This window comes from Camelus dromedarius, chromosome 5 (genome assembly GCF_036321535.1).
Source record: "Camelus dromedarius isolate mCamDro1 chromosome 5, mCamDro1.pat, whole genome shotgun sequence".
Taxonomy (NCBI): domain Eukaryota; kingdom Metazoa; phylum Chordata; class Mammalia; order Artiodactyla; family Camelidae; genus Camelus; species Camelus dromedarius.
In genome coordinates, this window is record NC_087440.1 from 82,511,325 (window position 1) to 82,527,744 (window position 16,420).

Genomic DNA, 16,420 nt, shown 5'->3' on the forward strand with positions numbered 1-16,420 from the left:
CTGGAAGGTCACATAATAAACAAGTCATCCTCCTTGCCATGTGATGACGCCCAGAAGTTCTCCAATAGTACGAGCTAAACACTACGTGTCCTGCCGTTACCATTATTTTTATCAGAAAAATGTCAGGGGGAAAAGTGTGATGAAGCTTACAAAAAAATCTTTTGTTTTCACTTTTAGAATTGCCATGATTAACTCAAGCTATGGTACTTCTATCACATGGTAAGTGCCAATAGATGGTTATGTCAATACAGTTCAAGGAGTGCCTTACAATGTTTCAAACAACAAATATTTCAGACAAACAGGATCTTACTCGTGAGTAGGCTGCTTAGCGAAAACACAGTTGCCTCCAAACAGCCTTGTGCTTGAAGCACCGCTAAGGCTGCTTATCACATCGCAGGAGAAAGAAAACACACTGTTGGAGAGACCTTGAAGAAGCCACCTTCCCCGACTAAGTTGGTGTGCAGATCAGTGCGGAGGGAGAAAGTGAAGCAGTCCTTCTGTTGAGTAGTGCCATCCAGTCCAGAACCGCCCACATGTTTTCCAATATTTTAAGAGGGGTCACTGAAACTGAAATTGGTGGCAATATTATTTCCTTTTAGTTGCGACAAGATGAATGACTGACTGCCTCAAAGTGGAGCCAGTTTCTGGCTTTCATTTGCTATGTGTGCTTACAGTGTTAGAGAATTCTTGTTTTGAAAGCATCTTTTGCAAACTGCAAAGGCTACCAATGGTGAAACCAAAAAAGGCAAAGAGTAGTATTTCCTGCTTAGAGGGAGCCCCTGATGTTCAGCAACACACCTGGATTTGCTGCTCAGGTAAAGAGACTAAGTCTCATACGTCAGCACGGCTCTAACTTATGCATCAACACACAATGGCTTCAGATGCACTCCTAGCGATCTTCACGAAGTCCTGTGTACTGCTCTGAATCTTACCGATTTCTTCAGAGCCAGGGCCTTTCCAAGATACTCTGTCAAGAAATGTCAGCAGAAGAGGGCATGGAGTTCACTGGTTTCCCAGAGGACTAGCCTTGCAGGGCTTTGAGGGGACTTGAGGTAGAGGTTCTACTTATTTCGAGATTGAGGGGAAGTAGACTCTAAAAATAAATGACAAGAAGGATTAATTCCTGACTTAGCTTGACAGACATCTGTGACCATATGAATGAGGTAAATCTTTCAATTCAAGGCCGACAGACATTGTTTTGGATACTGCCCAAAACCTTACAGCCAAGCAGCCGTTTCCAAAGACAGGATTGGACCACGACAACTACATAAGCTTTTCCAAAGCTGGCAAAATAATTCCATAAGTTGGGGGAGGGGGGAGATGATGGATCTTTTGAAAGTCACTTCTGTTGAAACTGAAATGTGGATTTATAATCCCATCCCACCTGACGCAGGCAGCACGATGTTGACAGATCTTGATGACAATGATCTCAATGGCTTGATGATTAAGGAAATCACGTAAAATGAACTAAATGGAGTGTCATGGGGAAATGTCTAGCTCCTTGGACTAGGTCTCAGTTTGCTTTTCCACTGGTGTGATTCTCATTCCATTGGCCACAATTATCATTATGAATCAGGTTTTTAGCACTTGTCATAATAAAGAAAAGTTAAAACTGACTGACGGCTTTAAAGCAAGATGACATTCATGCTGTCACATTCAAAGCCACTGTACAATTTCAGCTCCTTTTTCAAGCTGAACAAAAGCAGCCTTCTTGCTGAAACTTACTTTGAGCACAATTAAACTAATCTTTTCACTTTATTTGTAAAATCCAAATTCAACAAAAATTTTTAGGAATAGCATTTAATCTTTGATTAAAATCAAAGGTTTTTAAATGATGAGATCAATTTGTTAAAAAATATTTTTACAGTCTATCTGTAAAAGCAGTCAATTTATAATGCTATATAATTAAATGCAAGGAAACTCTGTGTATGTTTACCTGCATTATTCTGGAGAAAGAGGTTAAGAACTGAAGGTGTCTGGTTTAATTCCTCTGGAGAGCGCTCACCTAGGACATGCTGCTCCCACTGGGATCCAAATGCTCAAGCACTGCGAGATCTCTGTTCTCTGTCACTCAAACTTCTATTAATGCTACTTAAAACTGCATACTCTGCACACACTGCTTACCAGCCATGCCACACTGCGGGTTCATACCGAACTTGTAGCATAAACAACTGTACCTGAACTACAGCTTTTAAAAAAATATGGCAGAAACCCTCCTGGTGACTTCCACTTAGACAACGCCCGAGACAAACTGGTACTCCCCTTTCTGTAAAACGCACCACTGCACGCCTACTACTGGTTCTCCCGTGCCCTCCTGTCCCCGCACAGTTCAGCTGTCTGCTTCACACCAGTCACTGATACACACTGCCTTACTTGTGTGTACATGTTATTTTCTTACGATATAATTTAACTCTATATTACATAAACCACTGAAATGCAAGTGTGAAATAAAAGAGAAAAAATGAGGTGGAAAGCTTTGGAAGAACTAGATAAAAGCAAGGCACTTAAAGAAAAGAACTGCTGAAAAAAACAAGGTATGGGGGTAACAATTCTAAAAGATTAGGGGAAAAAAACTGTGAAAATCTAAAAGGATTTTGTACCCAGACTACTTCAAATGTGTCTCATTCTCATTCTACTTCAAAGAATCAGAAACTTAATTTTAGATGATGCATTACAAGTATAGTTTATACAAAACAAACCATTGTTTAAGAAGCTCCTCTCAGAGCCTTGGGCCTACAAGTAAAGACTGGCAAGTGACATTTATACATTTTAGGTGATAAGTAATATGTTCAAAGTACATGTTTATATATCCTTTTAAAATGATTTTTCACTTTAAACAACTTTTTTTGATTAACCACAAGTACCAATCACGTCATACGAGAGAGATTCCACTAACGAAAGGGACATACTCATCACTGCTGGAATTTTTCCCTCTCTCAAGACAGTCATCTTGTTAAAGAGTGACTTGGCCATCAACCATACTAGCTATGTTCCCAGCTTGCTTTCACCCTCAATCTGGTAAAATATACCTTCTGTGTCGTCATCTAAATTGTTGATAAAAATATAACCCTTCTGGCTCAAAACACTTGATTTCCCATTATGCTTAAGATAATCTAAATTATCTGGCTTCTACCTACCTCTCTCCATCTCACCATCCCACTGACTCACTCCTTCAGATATACAGCCTTTTCCTGATTTCCCGGGCTACTACAGTTCCTCTACTTATACTCTCATGACATATGCATTCCCTACCATAAAAGTTATCAGAAACATGTGTTTTCATTTACTTGTGTGATTGCTTCACTGTGTAGCTTCCACTGGACTGTGAATTCCACAAAACCATGGACTACATCTGATTTCACTCACTTTGTATCATTAGCAAATAACTATGGAGCCAGCACACCATGGAAACTCAAATAATGTTGAATACATGAAAAAATAAGCAAGATAGCAAACAAAGAAAGAGTTCTGTAGCATACAGCCAAAACCCCTCTACTCAGTTGACAATTCTGATCTAAAGTTGAAGGTGGGTCTTTAGGAAAAGAAACTAACAATGCAGATCCACAGTAGAGAGCTATAGCCAGCTCCTTCCCTTTGGAGAAGGAACAGGCTTTTCATGAAGTAATCACTCTTAATGTGAGTATTAAATATGATTCCTGACAACATTCCCTGATGAAAAGTGAACTCAGGAAACTTAGCTGCCACCACTGTAAAAAAAAGAAAATAACATGGTGACATCTACATATGGCCACTGCTCTGTAAACTGCCACAACTACATAAGAATGGATTACAATGCCTGGCCACAACCTTTTCTCATATGTAACTTAAGCCGAAGAACGATTTCTATCTTTTCACATGTGATGTGTGCTGAATCCGCCTGCCTTCCCCTCCATCATGCCCTGTAGAACTCCACTCACCCCAAGTCAGCAGTGTCAGAAATGGAACTAAACAAGAAATACTCTCTTGGAACTCTAAATTTCACTTGTCCTGCCCTAGGAAATTGGTATCAAATGTACATATAAATAATGCTAGGGTGGTATATATATCAAGCCCCAGGAAAACCACCATCACTGGAAGGATTCTCAGAAGAGCAGCTTCATTTCAGTGTCAGCACAATCAGTGCACAAAAAGCTAACACTCAGGGGCTTCAACCGGGAGACTTGACCATCATCTGGTACTTTTAAAGACTCATTTGAAATATCTGATTAGTCAGACTTCAGAACTGAAAAGAAGCATTACTGTGCATCCCAGTAACTCCCTAAAATCTACCCTGTGTTAAGACAGATCAACAGAAAGCACCTCACTTGGTCTCTAAATTCTACCCGGAAACACTCTGGTGAGCTGAGGTTTAATCTTCTGTGTGCCACTTTTTAGAGACCACATAAAACAAAATTATGTGTCTTCAAGAATATCTCCGTATCTTTTATCGAAGAGGCTGTTCTCATTATATTATTTAATGTCCGTGACAAAGGAACCATTTGATAGCTTCAGCACTTGTTAAAAGTCTCTCTACATCAGTTTTTTTCGAACTGTGGGCTGTGACCCATTAGTGGAGGATGATATCAACTTAGTGGGTCCGACCAGCATTTTAAAACTAAAAAACTAAAAAAAGAAATGAATATACTAAAAGTGTTTCATGAAATTTCTCTTTCCTCTTTATATACATACACATGTGTAGGTATATGTGAATGTAAACAAGTCTAAGCACATGAAAGAGAAAAAAAATAGGGCAGAACAATGATGAACATAGACGCTGGTGCCTGACTGTCTGGATGTGAACCCTAGATATGCTATTTAATAACTGGGTGGCATTGGGCAAAATAGTTATCATGGCTGTGTCTCGATTTCCTCATTATGGATAGTAATAGTTCCTACATCACACGGTTTGGGGATTAAATAAATTAACATAAGGATCAAGAATAGGGCCTGACAGATAACAAACACTATGTAAGTGTTAGTGGAAAAAAGCATGTTAGTGTGTGTGTGTCTGTATGTCTGTATACATACATAAATACACATACTGAACTGCAATACAAAAATGTGCCTATTTTGTCCTATGGGTAATAGTCAAAAAAGCTTGAGAGCCTACTCTGCATGAATATATATGCCATTCCTTTAAAAAAAAACACATACACAAATTATGTAGGCCAAAGAATGTTCCCGTTATCCCTACCTCTTAGTAACCTCAGAGTTAAATTTAAGATTCAATTATAATGACTATCTCAAGCCCAGATGTCTATAATATCTATTCCACTTTTCTGTTATCTGCCTTTTGCTCTGTGTTCTTTTGTTTTTTTTAGGTTCCTTTTTTTCTACCTTTGAAAAATGCCCTTAAATCTCTTTTTGAAAATAGGTACATTTCAAAATACATTCAAAATAAAATGCACTTGACTTTACATCTTTATCAAACAGAAGCACTGATTCCTAAATTCCTTTATGCAACAGATGTCTTAATTGCACACTAAATTCCAAATTAAAAAAAAATACATACCTATAAAACTAAGTATTTCAACATGATTTTAAAATAAAAAAGGATAATTTTAACCATTTGATACAACCATTTTTTAAAGTTAGCCACTGTTGCCAGGATTTGTAAAATCATAAAAACAAAATGTCTAAAATGAATAAAGGTAGACTGATTATAAAACAGACTATTTTTCTAATATACAAGGAAAAGGTATGAACCCAAAACATGCTTGATTAAATAAACAGATGCTAAAGGCAAACGAGAGACAGTAAAAGCACATGAAATCACAGGCAATAATTTTTATGAAAGAGACTGAGATAGGCCATTTGTTTTAGGCATCAACACTTATACCCTCCCTAGAAGATACATAACAAAGAGGATCTGGAAGAAACTTAATAAAAGTGACAGCATTCCAGATTTAATTCAATTTTAGTTTTTAATCTAACCAGGGCCATTTGACTCATTTGCTTAACTACTTTAAATGGTCAAAAACAGCTGTACAGCTGAAAGAGGTTCACAATCAGAATGTTTTCTTGCGGATGGTCACAGCTTCTAAGAAAGACTTAATATGTAAAAGGTTGAAAATAAAAAAGTTACTGGACTGACTACCTACGGATTCCATTTATGCATACTGTTAGCTTGAATATTAGAGAATAATTGTATAGTATCTTCTAGATCAGCACTTTCTAATTTCAGAAAAAGTATTAAGATACCACATGCATTAAGCCAGCTAATAACTGCATGTATGCATGTGGTTGTGGCCAACACCAGACTGTCTCCATACGGATGGTTCATGTAGTCCATAGGCCATTTCTTACCCCTGGTCCCGAATGACCTGAAAACCAAAGATTCTGATTCAGCAGGAAAGGAGAAAAAGCTGCAAAGGAAACCATGTCCGACTATGAGGTCTAGGCTTGAATTGACTACCCATGGAATGTGATTACTGGAAGATCTTACTAAAAGAAAATTATAGGAAGACAAGGAAATAAGGACTAAGAAGCAAGTTCATAAATCATTCTTTGTTTATATCTCAACAAACAAGCTGTCTGGGTACAAAAGCCTTGCTTCCTCACTCTTGCTCCAAAACTCCCCATGGTTTAGGCTGAACCCAGACCCCAGCTTTGACCACAAGCTGCTTAGCCTCCTCCTATGCCCTGCCATTTCCCTCGCTCTCCCCTGAGAGCATTCCTGCAATAAATCAAATGTGCCCAAATCCTTGTCCCAGGTTCTGCTTCTAGCAAATGAGACCTACGACAGCATCAGTGATAAGCTTAATTGGATTTATACCAGGGAGACAATGTCAACCAACATCTTCAAACAGAATCATCTTTTGATTATGGTATAAAACATCACAAGCACTTAACCTCTAAGATTTCCTTAAACACTGTGTAGGCTTACACTGAACTATAAGATATGGGGGTACACACAGATGCAAAACTATAAACTTTTTTCGAATGTCAATTTTGACAATTTAATGAATACAGGCTTTTAAAAGTACTATTTTAATAGGGATACTTTCCAAACACTTAAGAGCATTAAATGACAAATGATGACTAAGTCATCATACTTGTTAAAACAGTCTTACATGACTCAGCCAAAGTTTTTTTCCCTTTGATCATATCGCTAAAAGGTAGCTGTGTCTTTAACTTGCCTAGTGCAATTCCTAGCACCATCTAGTGGCAAATTACCCAGGAAAAAAAGAAATACATTTAATAAGACGAGTTTCTGAAGTCTGCAATTAAAAAAAAAAAAAAAATTCAAAAAAGCTCTCATGTTGGGAATGATTTTCATAGAGTCTGGGACCAATGAGCAAAGACCTATCGGAGTTAATATTTCAACAATAGCACTTAAGGCTGGGGTAAACAACCCAACAGTATTCTCCCTACTCGATGAATAAGTATTTCCATGGAACAGCTTGCAAGATCTGTCAATTACACGATCCCTCCTACCACCAAAATCCACACGATAAGGAAAAAGTAACCTTATGAGGGCGCCAGGGACTGAGGTAGGCACAAATGGTTGCTGCTCATTAGACATTACTGGAGGTAAGGCATTTTGATTTCTACAGTCTGCCAGCATTCATCTGAAGGTTTCATAAACCCAGAAATAAATATTGAATGAAGACCATATTATTCAATTCGCAAGTTTGTATGTAATATATCTTTTTTTTTAATGCTCACTACTCTATCCCCAACACCCAGAATGGTACTTGCCTCTTAATAAATACATGTGAATGAATGAATCCCAAGAGCAATGGGAATGAACTGAAAGATTTTAAATAGAGAAGTGATATGATCAAATTTGCACTTAAGAAAGATCATTCTGGCTGTAGTGTGGAGAACTGATTAGAAAGGAACAGCCTGAAGCCTGGAAGACCTTTTGTGGTTGTATGTCTCTACTTATCGCTGGACATACTTTAGGCTTTACAATAAAATATCTGTTAAGAAATGACTATCACTTATGTATCAAGCTAATCTAAGACACTGGTAATGCATTATATCAGCTCTCTTAGAAGATGGGCTTCTTTCCCTTTCAAATATACAAGGAGCTGAAGTTTATATAGCATTTACTACGTGTCAGGTAATCTAAATGTTTCATTACTCATTTTATGCATATTTTAGCATAAGACTGTTAACCTAACACACAAAAAGTCATTCAGAACCTAAAATATTTGAATAGTTAAGATTAGAAAACAAATAAGAAGGAAATACAATCTTTCATTTGATATATTATTTTTAAGGTAACACACAAATAAACTTCTTAGAAATGCTAATAAAATTTCAACTATCAATATCTCATTTATGAAATATGTTTTCAATTGTTAGATTTTTATTATTAGAAATATAACTTCGGCTAAAATTACTCCTACATATGCTAACAGAGTGACTGTATGAAAGAACTAATTATCTACCCTTATGAATAAGGCCTAAATAATTTTGTCTTTCTAATTTAGGGTACAGTGTTACAGTGGAGTTCCCTGTTGAACACATAATCACAACTGATGGTTATCTAGCAACTGGCAATTCATATCGATTATCTCACATTATCGATTATAACAACATTAGTGAGGTAGGCATTATTAACTTAGGCCAAAAAGGACATAGGCTTACAGAGTTCATGTGATTTACCCAAGGAACACGAGTAGGCAATGATAGTGTCAAGATTCAAACCTGAGTCTTCTAAGTCATCCCTGATATCCAAGAACCTCACAACTGTGAATGCACCAGAATTAGAAGAGGAAATCAACTTGGCTGCACCTTTTATGGTTACATGGCAAAATTTATCTTTTTTTTTTTTTTGTCATAATGACAAAGGATCTGTGAAGTCCACATCAAGCATGATGAATAAAGAAAATTTAACAAGAATACATGCTCTAATTCATTAAGCATCAGAATTACTAATAATGTTATACAATGGGTACATTTAAAGACCTCCTCCCATACTTGGATAGATGTCTCAAAGAAAGCAAAATGGTCAAAAGGAAGGCAGCAGAAAAGGTAAAGAGAGAAATTTTTTAAAGAATCATTCATTACTCCACAAATAAGCCAAAATTACATCATGAAACAAAATTCTAAAAGAGGAACCAAAGATACTTCCTGCACTTAGGAGTATCAATCTTGAAAATAATGCTGGAGACAAAAGCATGAACTATATTCTTGTTAGACTATTATTAAACTTCATACTGTTGTGTATGGGGAGAAAGTAGGGCAATAGTGTTGGGAACATACATAAGGATGACCCTAAGAGCTTACAGTCTAGAAGAAAAATAGCAGATGTGAAGGAAAATTCAGAGAACCACTTAGTGACATTTCTCTATAAAGGACTTTCAGGGTCACAATTCAGAGAATGAAGTGATCAGGAAGGATTGGGACAGATGGAAAAGAGAAGAAGCACTAGGAAGGAACAAGGTAAGACAGGGCCTCAGAGGCTAGGAAAGTACACATAACCATGAGGAGTAAAAGAAAATCACCTGACTGGTACATAGGCGGAATATTGGGGTAACTGGAGGAAAAAAGACAGAAGAAAAGAGGGCTAAGCCTGAAAGGAAGACAAAAATGTGGGCTTGAATAGTTAACTGGAAGCAAAGGCGCTATAAATTCTGAAACAGGAGAATAGCAAATAGTGTTAAATTTTAATAAGGCTGAATATTACTTATAACAGAATGTGTATAAAATGCATAAAATGGAAGTGAGAACTTGCAGAAAGACAGACCAGTGAAAAAAAACCCTAACAACAATCCATGCACAAGGTAATATGAGCAATGGCCCTAGGAACAGAAAAGATAAACCCAAGGGTCATTTTGAAAGCGAAATTATGGGACTTTGAGAAATAAGACATAAAAAGGCCAAAATAGACCAGAATCAAAAATTATTTCCAAGTTTCTAGTTTAGGAAACTGATCAACAGACTAACAACAGAGGAAAAGAAATCAGATAGCTGAAAAGAGAAATAAATCAATACTCTGAGGTAAGAGAGCTTTTTTTCATGAATATTATATGTTTTTAAGTATGAGATCAAAAAGTAAATCTTTCATATTCCAATATTCCACATAATCTTCAAGATATTGGATGAACAGCATTTTTCTAGTTCAAAATATATAAAAATTAATTCATCAAAAGAGTTCTCAGTTTCATTTCCAAAGAAAACCTGACATGACACGTAAAGACATCTGATGAGGCTTTTCTATTATTCTAAGTTGTGCTGGAAAAAAGGTACCTTAAAAAGGTAATGAAACTGAAAGATTAGTGGTAAAATTTTTGAATAAAAATTGAGATTTTATTATGTTCATAATAGAAGTTTCCACCTACTCCATTTAGTCATCAAAACTGTGATTTTAAATACAGAAATACCTACGATGACATTTATTATTCTGTCTTCTTATAAGAGCAGGATACTGTCAGCAGACAAAAAGGAAAGGCAGTATCCATGGCTAACAACAGACCAGTTATAGGAAGAAGCATGAACAGAAATGCAAGTAAAATGTTATTGGCAAACGTTTCTCACCTTCACAGAATTATCTTAAAGATCTCCTATGATCAAACCACTCAAAAAGTTGAGGTAAAATAATGAGATAAAATGTTAAACATGTTAAAAGAAACATACAAGGATTTTACAAATTTGATATTAAATTTTAAAAATTTTTTAATTGATTTTTTAAACTGGCCTATAATTCTTCTTCCTCATACCCTTTTTGCATGTATTTGGATTCAAGGTGATACTAGCCTTATACAACAAGTTGGAGGAAATAATTCCACATTATATATTCTCTGAAAGAGTTTGTGGATTATTAGAATTATCTATGCCTTGAATGTTTGGCAGAACTCATTTTTAAAACCATACAAAGCGTCTTCCTAGCAGGAAGATTTTTACTTATTGACCAATTTCTTTAATGATTATAGGACTATTCAGGTTCTCTATTCTTTTTTCAATCAATTTGATCTCTTACACATTTCAAGATTCATACACATGTTAAAATTTGAGGAATACTACATCAGAACACTCAATTCCTATCACCTCCCAAATTATATGTTACTTTTGTCCAATATTGCAGTTTTCTTTTTTTAACCCTGCAAATTAGACATTTTGACTATGGTTTTACAGTCAATATTGTTTAGATCTTTTTTATTCATCTTAAATTTTTGCATCTTAGAAACTCTGAGATCAATTCCCTTCTCCCTACAATTATATCTTTAAGAAATTCTTTTAGTGAGGATCTATTTGTGGAAAACACACTCAGCTTTTGTCTGTCTGAAAATGTCTATTTTGCTCTCGCTGCTGGAAAAGAGTTTTGCTGGGTATACAATTCTAAATTGACAGCTATTTTCTCTGGGTATTTTGCAGACATTCTTCCACTCTCCTGCAGCTGTAGTTCATGGTTGCTGTTAAAAAGTAATTTGTTAATCACTCACTGTTCCTCTATAAATAAGTCTTTTCTCTCTGGCTGTTTCTAGGGTATGTTTCTGTCTCTGGTGTTCATAGTTTCTCTGCTGTATCTATGCAAGAATTTCTTTATACTTGTCTGCTTCAGATTTGCTGTTTCCTAAATCTGTAATTTCATACATTTAACCAATCCCAGAAAATTCCCAGCTATTATCTCTTTGGATAGTAGCTCTCCCAACTCTATCAGCTCCTTCTGGGATTCTGATTAGAAAAATTTATATCCTGACAAGACTAGCTACGTAATTGGCAGGATCAGTGCAAAATGAAAATGTGGGATGCCTTGTTCACAAATTATTTAGAATTTCAGAACCGTGAAAGCAGAACATTAAACCAAACTTAAGGGTCTTCTAAGTGCAGGCATCTCTGCACCTGCACAGGTCATACGCCCATGAGGCCCGGACTTTAGAGCAGCAAGAACAGTGATAGCAAAAATTCAGAAGACACAGAAAAGTGTAAAGCAGAAAATCAAGATCATATAAAATCTCAACACCCAGGGACAGCCACTGTTGTCATTCTGGTGTATAGCTCAGAGATTTTTCTATATATTCACATGTAGACATTTATTCATACAATGTTTATATTATGGAAATGGTATAATATACATTATCTTATCTAGTCTTTTTAAAAAATATATTACATTATGGGGAGCTTTCAAAAATGTTAGTAAATTCAAATCATTTCAACTCTACTTTATAGATAATAGAACGTACAGATCCATGTTCTTTTAATGAACTTCATACTGTTAGGTTTCTGAAGAGTCTAGAGTTTTCATTATTAAAAATGATGAGCATGGACTGTCAACAGAGTTGAGTGAGGACTGAATGAATCAATCAGAATAAAGCACTTCACACAGTACTTGGCAAGTAACAAGCTCTCTACAAATGTTAGTGATTTTTTAAAAAAACATTGTGTCCTGTGTGAAAACTGAACTCATTTACATTCCAACAACAGGGTAAGAGAGATTGGTTTTTCTAAATCTTTGCCAATCTTTAAATTTTGCATTTTGTATTTCTTCTATGAATGGCTTGTTTGTGTTCTTTGACAGTTCTCCTATTGGATTCCTTACGCTTTTTACATTTTAATTGATTTTGGTATTGAAATATCAATCCTTTCTGTTGTAGGGATATCAAGTACTTTTTTTTTCCTAAAAAAATAATTAACTTAAGACTTACCTCCAGTTCCTAGGACCTTCAGGAGCTCAAAATTTTCAATCCCCACCTTCTCTGCATGTCCTGTTAAATTAGCTAAAAAGGAGAGAAAGAAAATAAATAATTAAGGGGAGCAGCAACAGGAGGGGTCCACAAGGGCTTCTGAGGAACCAGCAATGTTTTTATTTCTTCACTTGGGTGGTTAAACAAGGGTTCACTTTATAATTATGCTAAGCTGTACAGCTATGTTTGGTACAATTTTCTGTATATTATACACTAGGATAAAATTTTTTTTAGAATTTATTAACTATGGATCATTTGCATCAAATATTAACATAAAAATAAAGTGCTAATAGACTCTCTACTGACCAAATAATCTGAAAATGAACATGAATTCTAGTATGTAGCTAGATATGTAGTGGAAAGAAAATTGGACAGATTTAGATGTATTCATTTATTCAACAAATATTTACTGAGTGTCTTATAAATGCCATTCGCAGGTTTTAGGCTGGGTTCCACTCCCACTTCTGCCACTAAGCACTTGAATATGAAGAAGCCTGCATTTGTCACCTGACACCCTGTATCTCAGTTCCCTCGTCTCTGAAATGAAAGCATTGGTCTCAATGAATTCTAAGATCTCTGATAGCTCTAAAATTCTACGACTATATTTAAAAATATAAAATCTTCAAAAACATATTCTCTAATAAACAAAATTAGGCTATCTTATAAATGAGCATTTTCTAGAGTATATTCCATTGAATTCTGGTCCTAACCTATGAGATGGTTAATAGGTATTATTTCTGGGGGAAGGGTGGGGAGCAGAGTTCTCTGGTTGAATATATCTGGAAATAAGTAGCTTAAACCAAGTTAAATAAGTTTCTTTATTGCTAAACCTCACAGATCCTGTACCATGAAAATATGCATGTGGATCTTCAAGATCGAGATACTTATATCTGTCCAACTTAATTGGACCACAAATTGCTTTTTATGGTAATACCTATTAATATTATGTGATTAGAAAGAAGCAACTAAGAAGGGCTTGGTCCAAATCCTAGTTCTACCACTTAAAAGCTGTGTGACCTTGAACAAATTACTTAACTTCTCTGTGTTTCAGATCCCTCTAGTGTAAAATGAAGATAATAAAAATGCCTACCCTCAAAGCATGCTGGTGTCTGCAGTTTACTTTGAAATGCATTTTAAAGAGGGACTGATGGACAAATACAGGTCTGGATAGATAAGTGATAGAGCAAATAAAACAAAATGTTAATTGCAGAATCTAGACAGTATAAGGATGTTCAACATAAAATCCTTTCAAATTCTCTGTATATTTGAAAATGTTCATAATAAAATGGCAGATAATAAAATAACACCTACCTCACAGAGCTGTGATGAGGATTATATGAGCTAATTCATACAGTGTTTGCTGTGCTCCATTAAGATTATTAGTGTTTGTAAATAAATTAATGTTTTGGGAATGCAATTTGAAGAAAATTAGACCCAACTAAGAACTTCTAGAATTAAATTTTTTCAGGGGATAAGTAATTTCACAAAATTTACCATCTTAACCATTTTTAAGCATCCAACACAGTGTTAACTATAGATATTTTGTTTTCAAGATCTCTGGAACTTTTTCACTTTGCAAAACAAACTCCGTTGAACAACTCCTCTTTTCCCTCTCTTTCAAGCTCTACTCTCTGTTCCTAAGAGTTTGACCATTAATGCATAATTTCACAGTAGGAACAAATCAGTGTACATAGCCCAGGACTCAAGTTCACATCGGCTTTAATATAAATCTAAAATGAATACCAAAAACATAGGTAGTATCTTAAAGAGTACACACCATTGCATATCCTCCTGTAGTATGTCAAACAGATTACATTTTAAAAGTCAAGCTCACAGGAAACCACTACTTTTGAAATAATGACTAGGCTCTCTTTTAACTGAATGTTAAATTCTGTTATTTTATTGTGCAAAAATTGTTAAAGTTTAAGACATTATTAAAGAGTCATACATTAAAAATTATCACCCCTGATTGTCACTATTAGGAGTCATCTTTTATTTACTAAGAGATGTGCAAAAGCCTAGCTTTCCAAAAGCACTGTCCGTATACTGTCTTTCTTGCATATCCATATTTACAGCTAGACAAAGAAGATAAGGAACTACCTTTTGACACACAGGCACTCCAACCTTTCTTCACTAACCAAGGAATTACTTTACAGGAAATTAAAAGAGGCCACAGATTAATTATACTTTGTTCTACAAAGTATACCTTCCAGGAAACCCTGGTTATTCACAAAGATCTTTCAGATAATCATGAAGGCCTGTTTTTGTTCATAATCTCCTACCTCTGCTACTTGATTTCTGACATAAATGAACACTTTGCCTGCAAAGGAGGCTGAAAGCTTCCCCAACCTCCAGTCCTGGGGGCGGGGGGAAGAACTGACAGGGCTCGAGATGAACAGCACTGACGCCTCTGTACTTGGGGGAGGAGTGGTGGTGGTGAAGGCTTCCCAGAGAAGAGGAGGTTTCTGCTTTCTTCAAGACACGTTCTCTTTGGATTCTCCTCTCCTGGCCTTAGCTGCTAAGACTTTGTTTACACCTTGTATTGCTTTCCTATTAATCTTGTTCCTAGGTGGCTGGTGAGGTAAGGCAGATCTTGGGAGAGGCTCTTTTCCTCCCTCGTACCTCAAGCCCAGGTCCTAGGAAAACCCAACAATGCTGGGCTTGAAAAGAGCTTAGCCCTGGGCTTATAAAAACACACATTTTCCACCTCAAGTTTCTCCGAGAGTTTTATCTTTCCTGGGCTTTTCTTGATTAAGAATGGGGAGATTCCAGTGAACAAGCTTAGAGGGTAGCATCTGCTTAGGGTACCAGTAAATCTTGAGCAGGTCCACGTGGCCCAGCGCAGCTTACCCAGAGCAAGGATTCGGTTTGTGGCAAGAGACCAAAGATCAAGCTTGTCATAAAACACTCCTTTCCTTCATTCTGCTGTGTCTTAACCTTACTTGGGGCCCAAGCAGGTGTAACTGTAACAGGGTAGGATACAGAGATCTTAATCTTGACAACAGTTCTCAAAGCTATTACCTGGGATTATCAGAAAACATACCATTGATTCGTATTTTTCTACTCTGAAGATATGAAAGACAGTAACTTTTTTATTTAATAGAATTAATTACAATTTCACTGGTGTTGAAACAAAAATAATTGTATTATTCACCATTTAACTCTGATTTTTCTTTTATTATTTTGCTTTTAAAGTGAGGAGAAGTAGAACAAACTTCATGGGTCAATTTTTTGCTCAAATGGAAAATTAACTGAAGATGTTTGAGCACTAAAAATCTACTGTTAATATTTCAAAGTTTTATGGAGGTATAATTTACATACAATAAAAATCATTCACTCAAATGAACAGTTTGATGCTTTTGATAATTGTGTCCAGTAGTGAAGCCTCCACTACAATAAAGATATAAAACAGTGCCACCCTCCCGAAAAGTTTCAGGATGTCCCTTTGAAGCCAGTCACTTCCCTGACCACTGACTCAGGCACCCAATAATCTAATTCCAGTTGCCAGAGTTTTAATTTCTTTAGAATTTCATATAAAGGGAGTCATACAGTACATAGTTTCTTTGCATTCTTCATTCACTTAGCCTGATGTTTCAGAGGTTTATCTGAGTTTTTTTGTGTGTTACTGCTTCATTCTTTTTTATTACAATATACAACTCTAACTACTAAAAATGCACCGTTTCACATAAAATACAGAAACCCTGCAATCATCCTTTCTCATATAGCCACTATAAATTACACGGGATTTGTAACATCTTCTGTATGTTATAAACTTTACAAGACAATGTTATGAGTTTTGCTTA

At 35.9% G+C, this 16,420-nt stretch overlaps 1 protein-coding gene across 1 annotated transcript in view; it reads right to left on the reverse strand.

Moving 5' to 3' along the window:
• RPS6KA5 (ribosomal protein S6 kinase A5) overlaps positions 1 to 16,420 on the reverse strand; it is a 170,737-nt gene that overhangs the window by 101,742 nt on the left and 52,575 nt on the right. Inside the window, exon 2 of the mRNA XM_031454182.2 lies at positions 12,579 to 12,650. Coding sequence (XP_031310042.2) covers positions 12,579 to 12,650 — 72 coding nt within the window. The remainder of the gene's footprint in view (positions 1 to 12,578; positions 12,651 to 16,420) is intronic.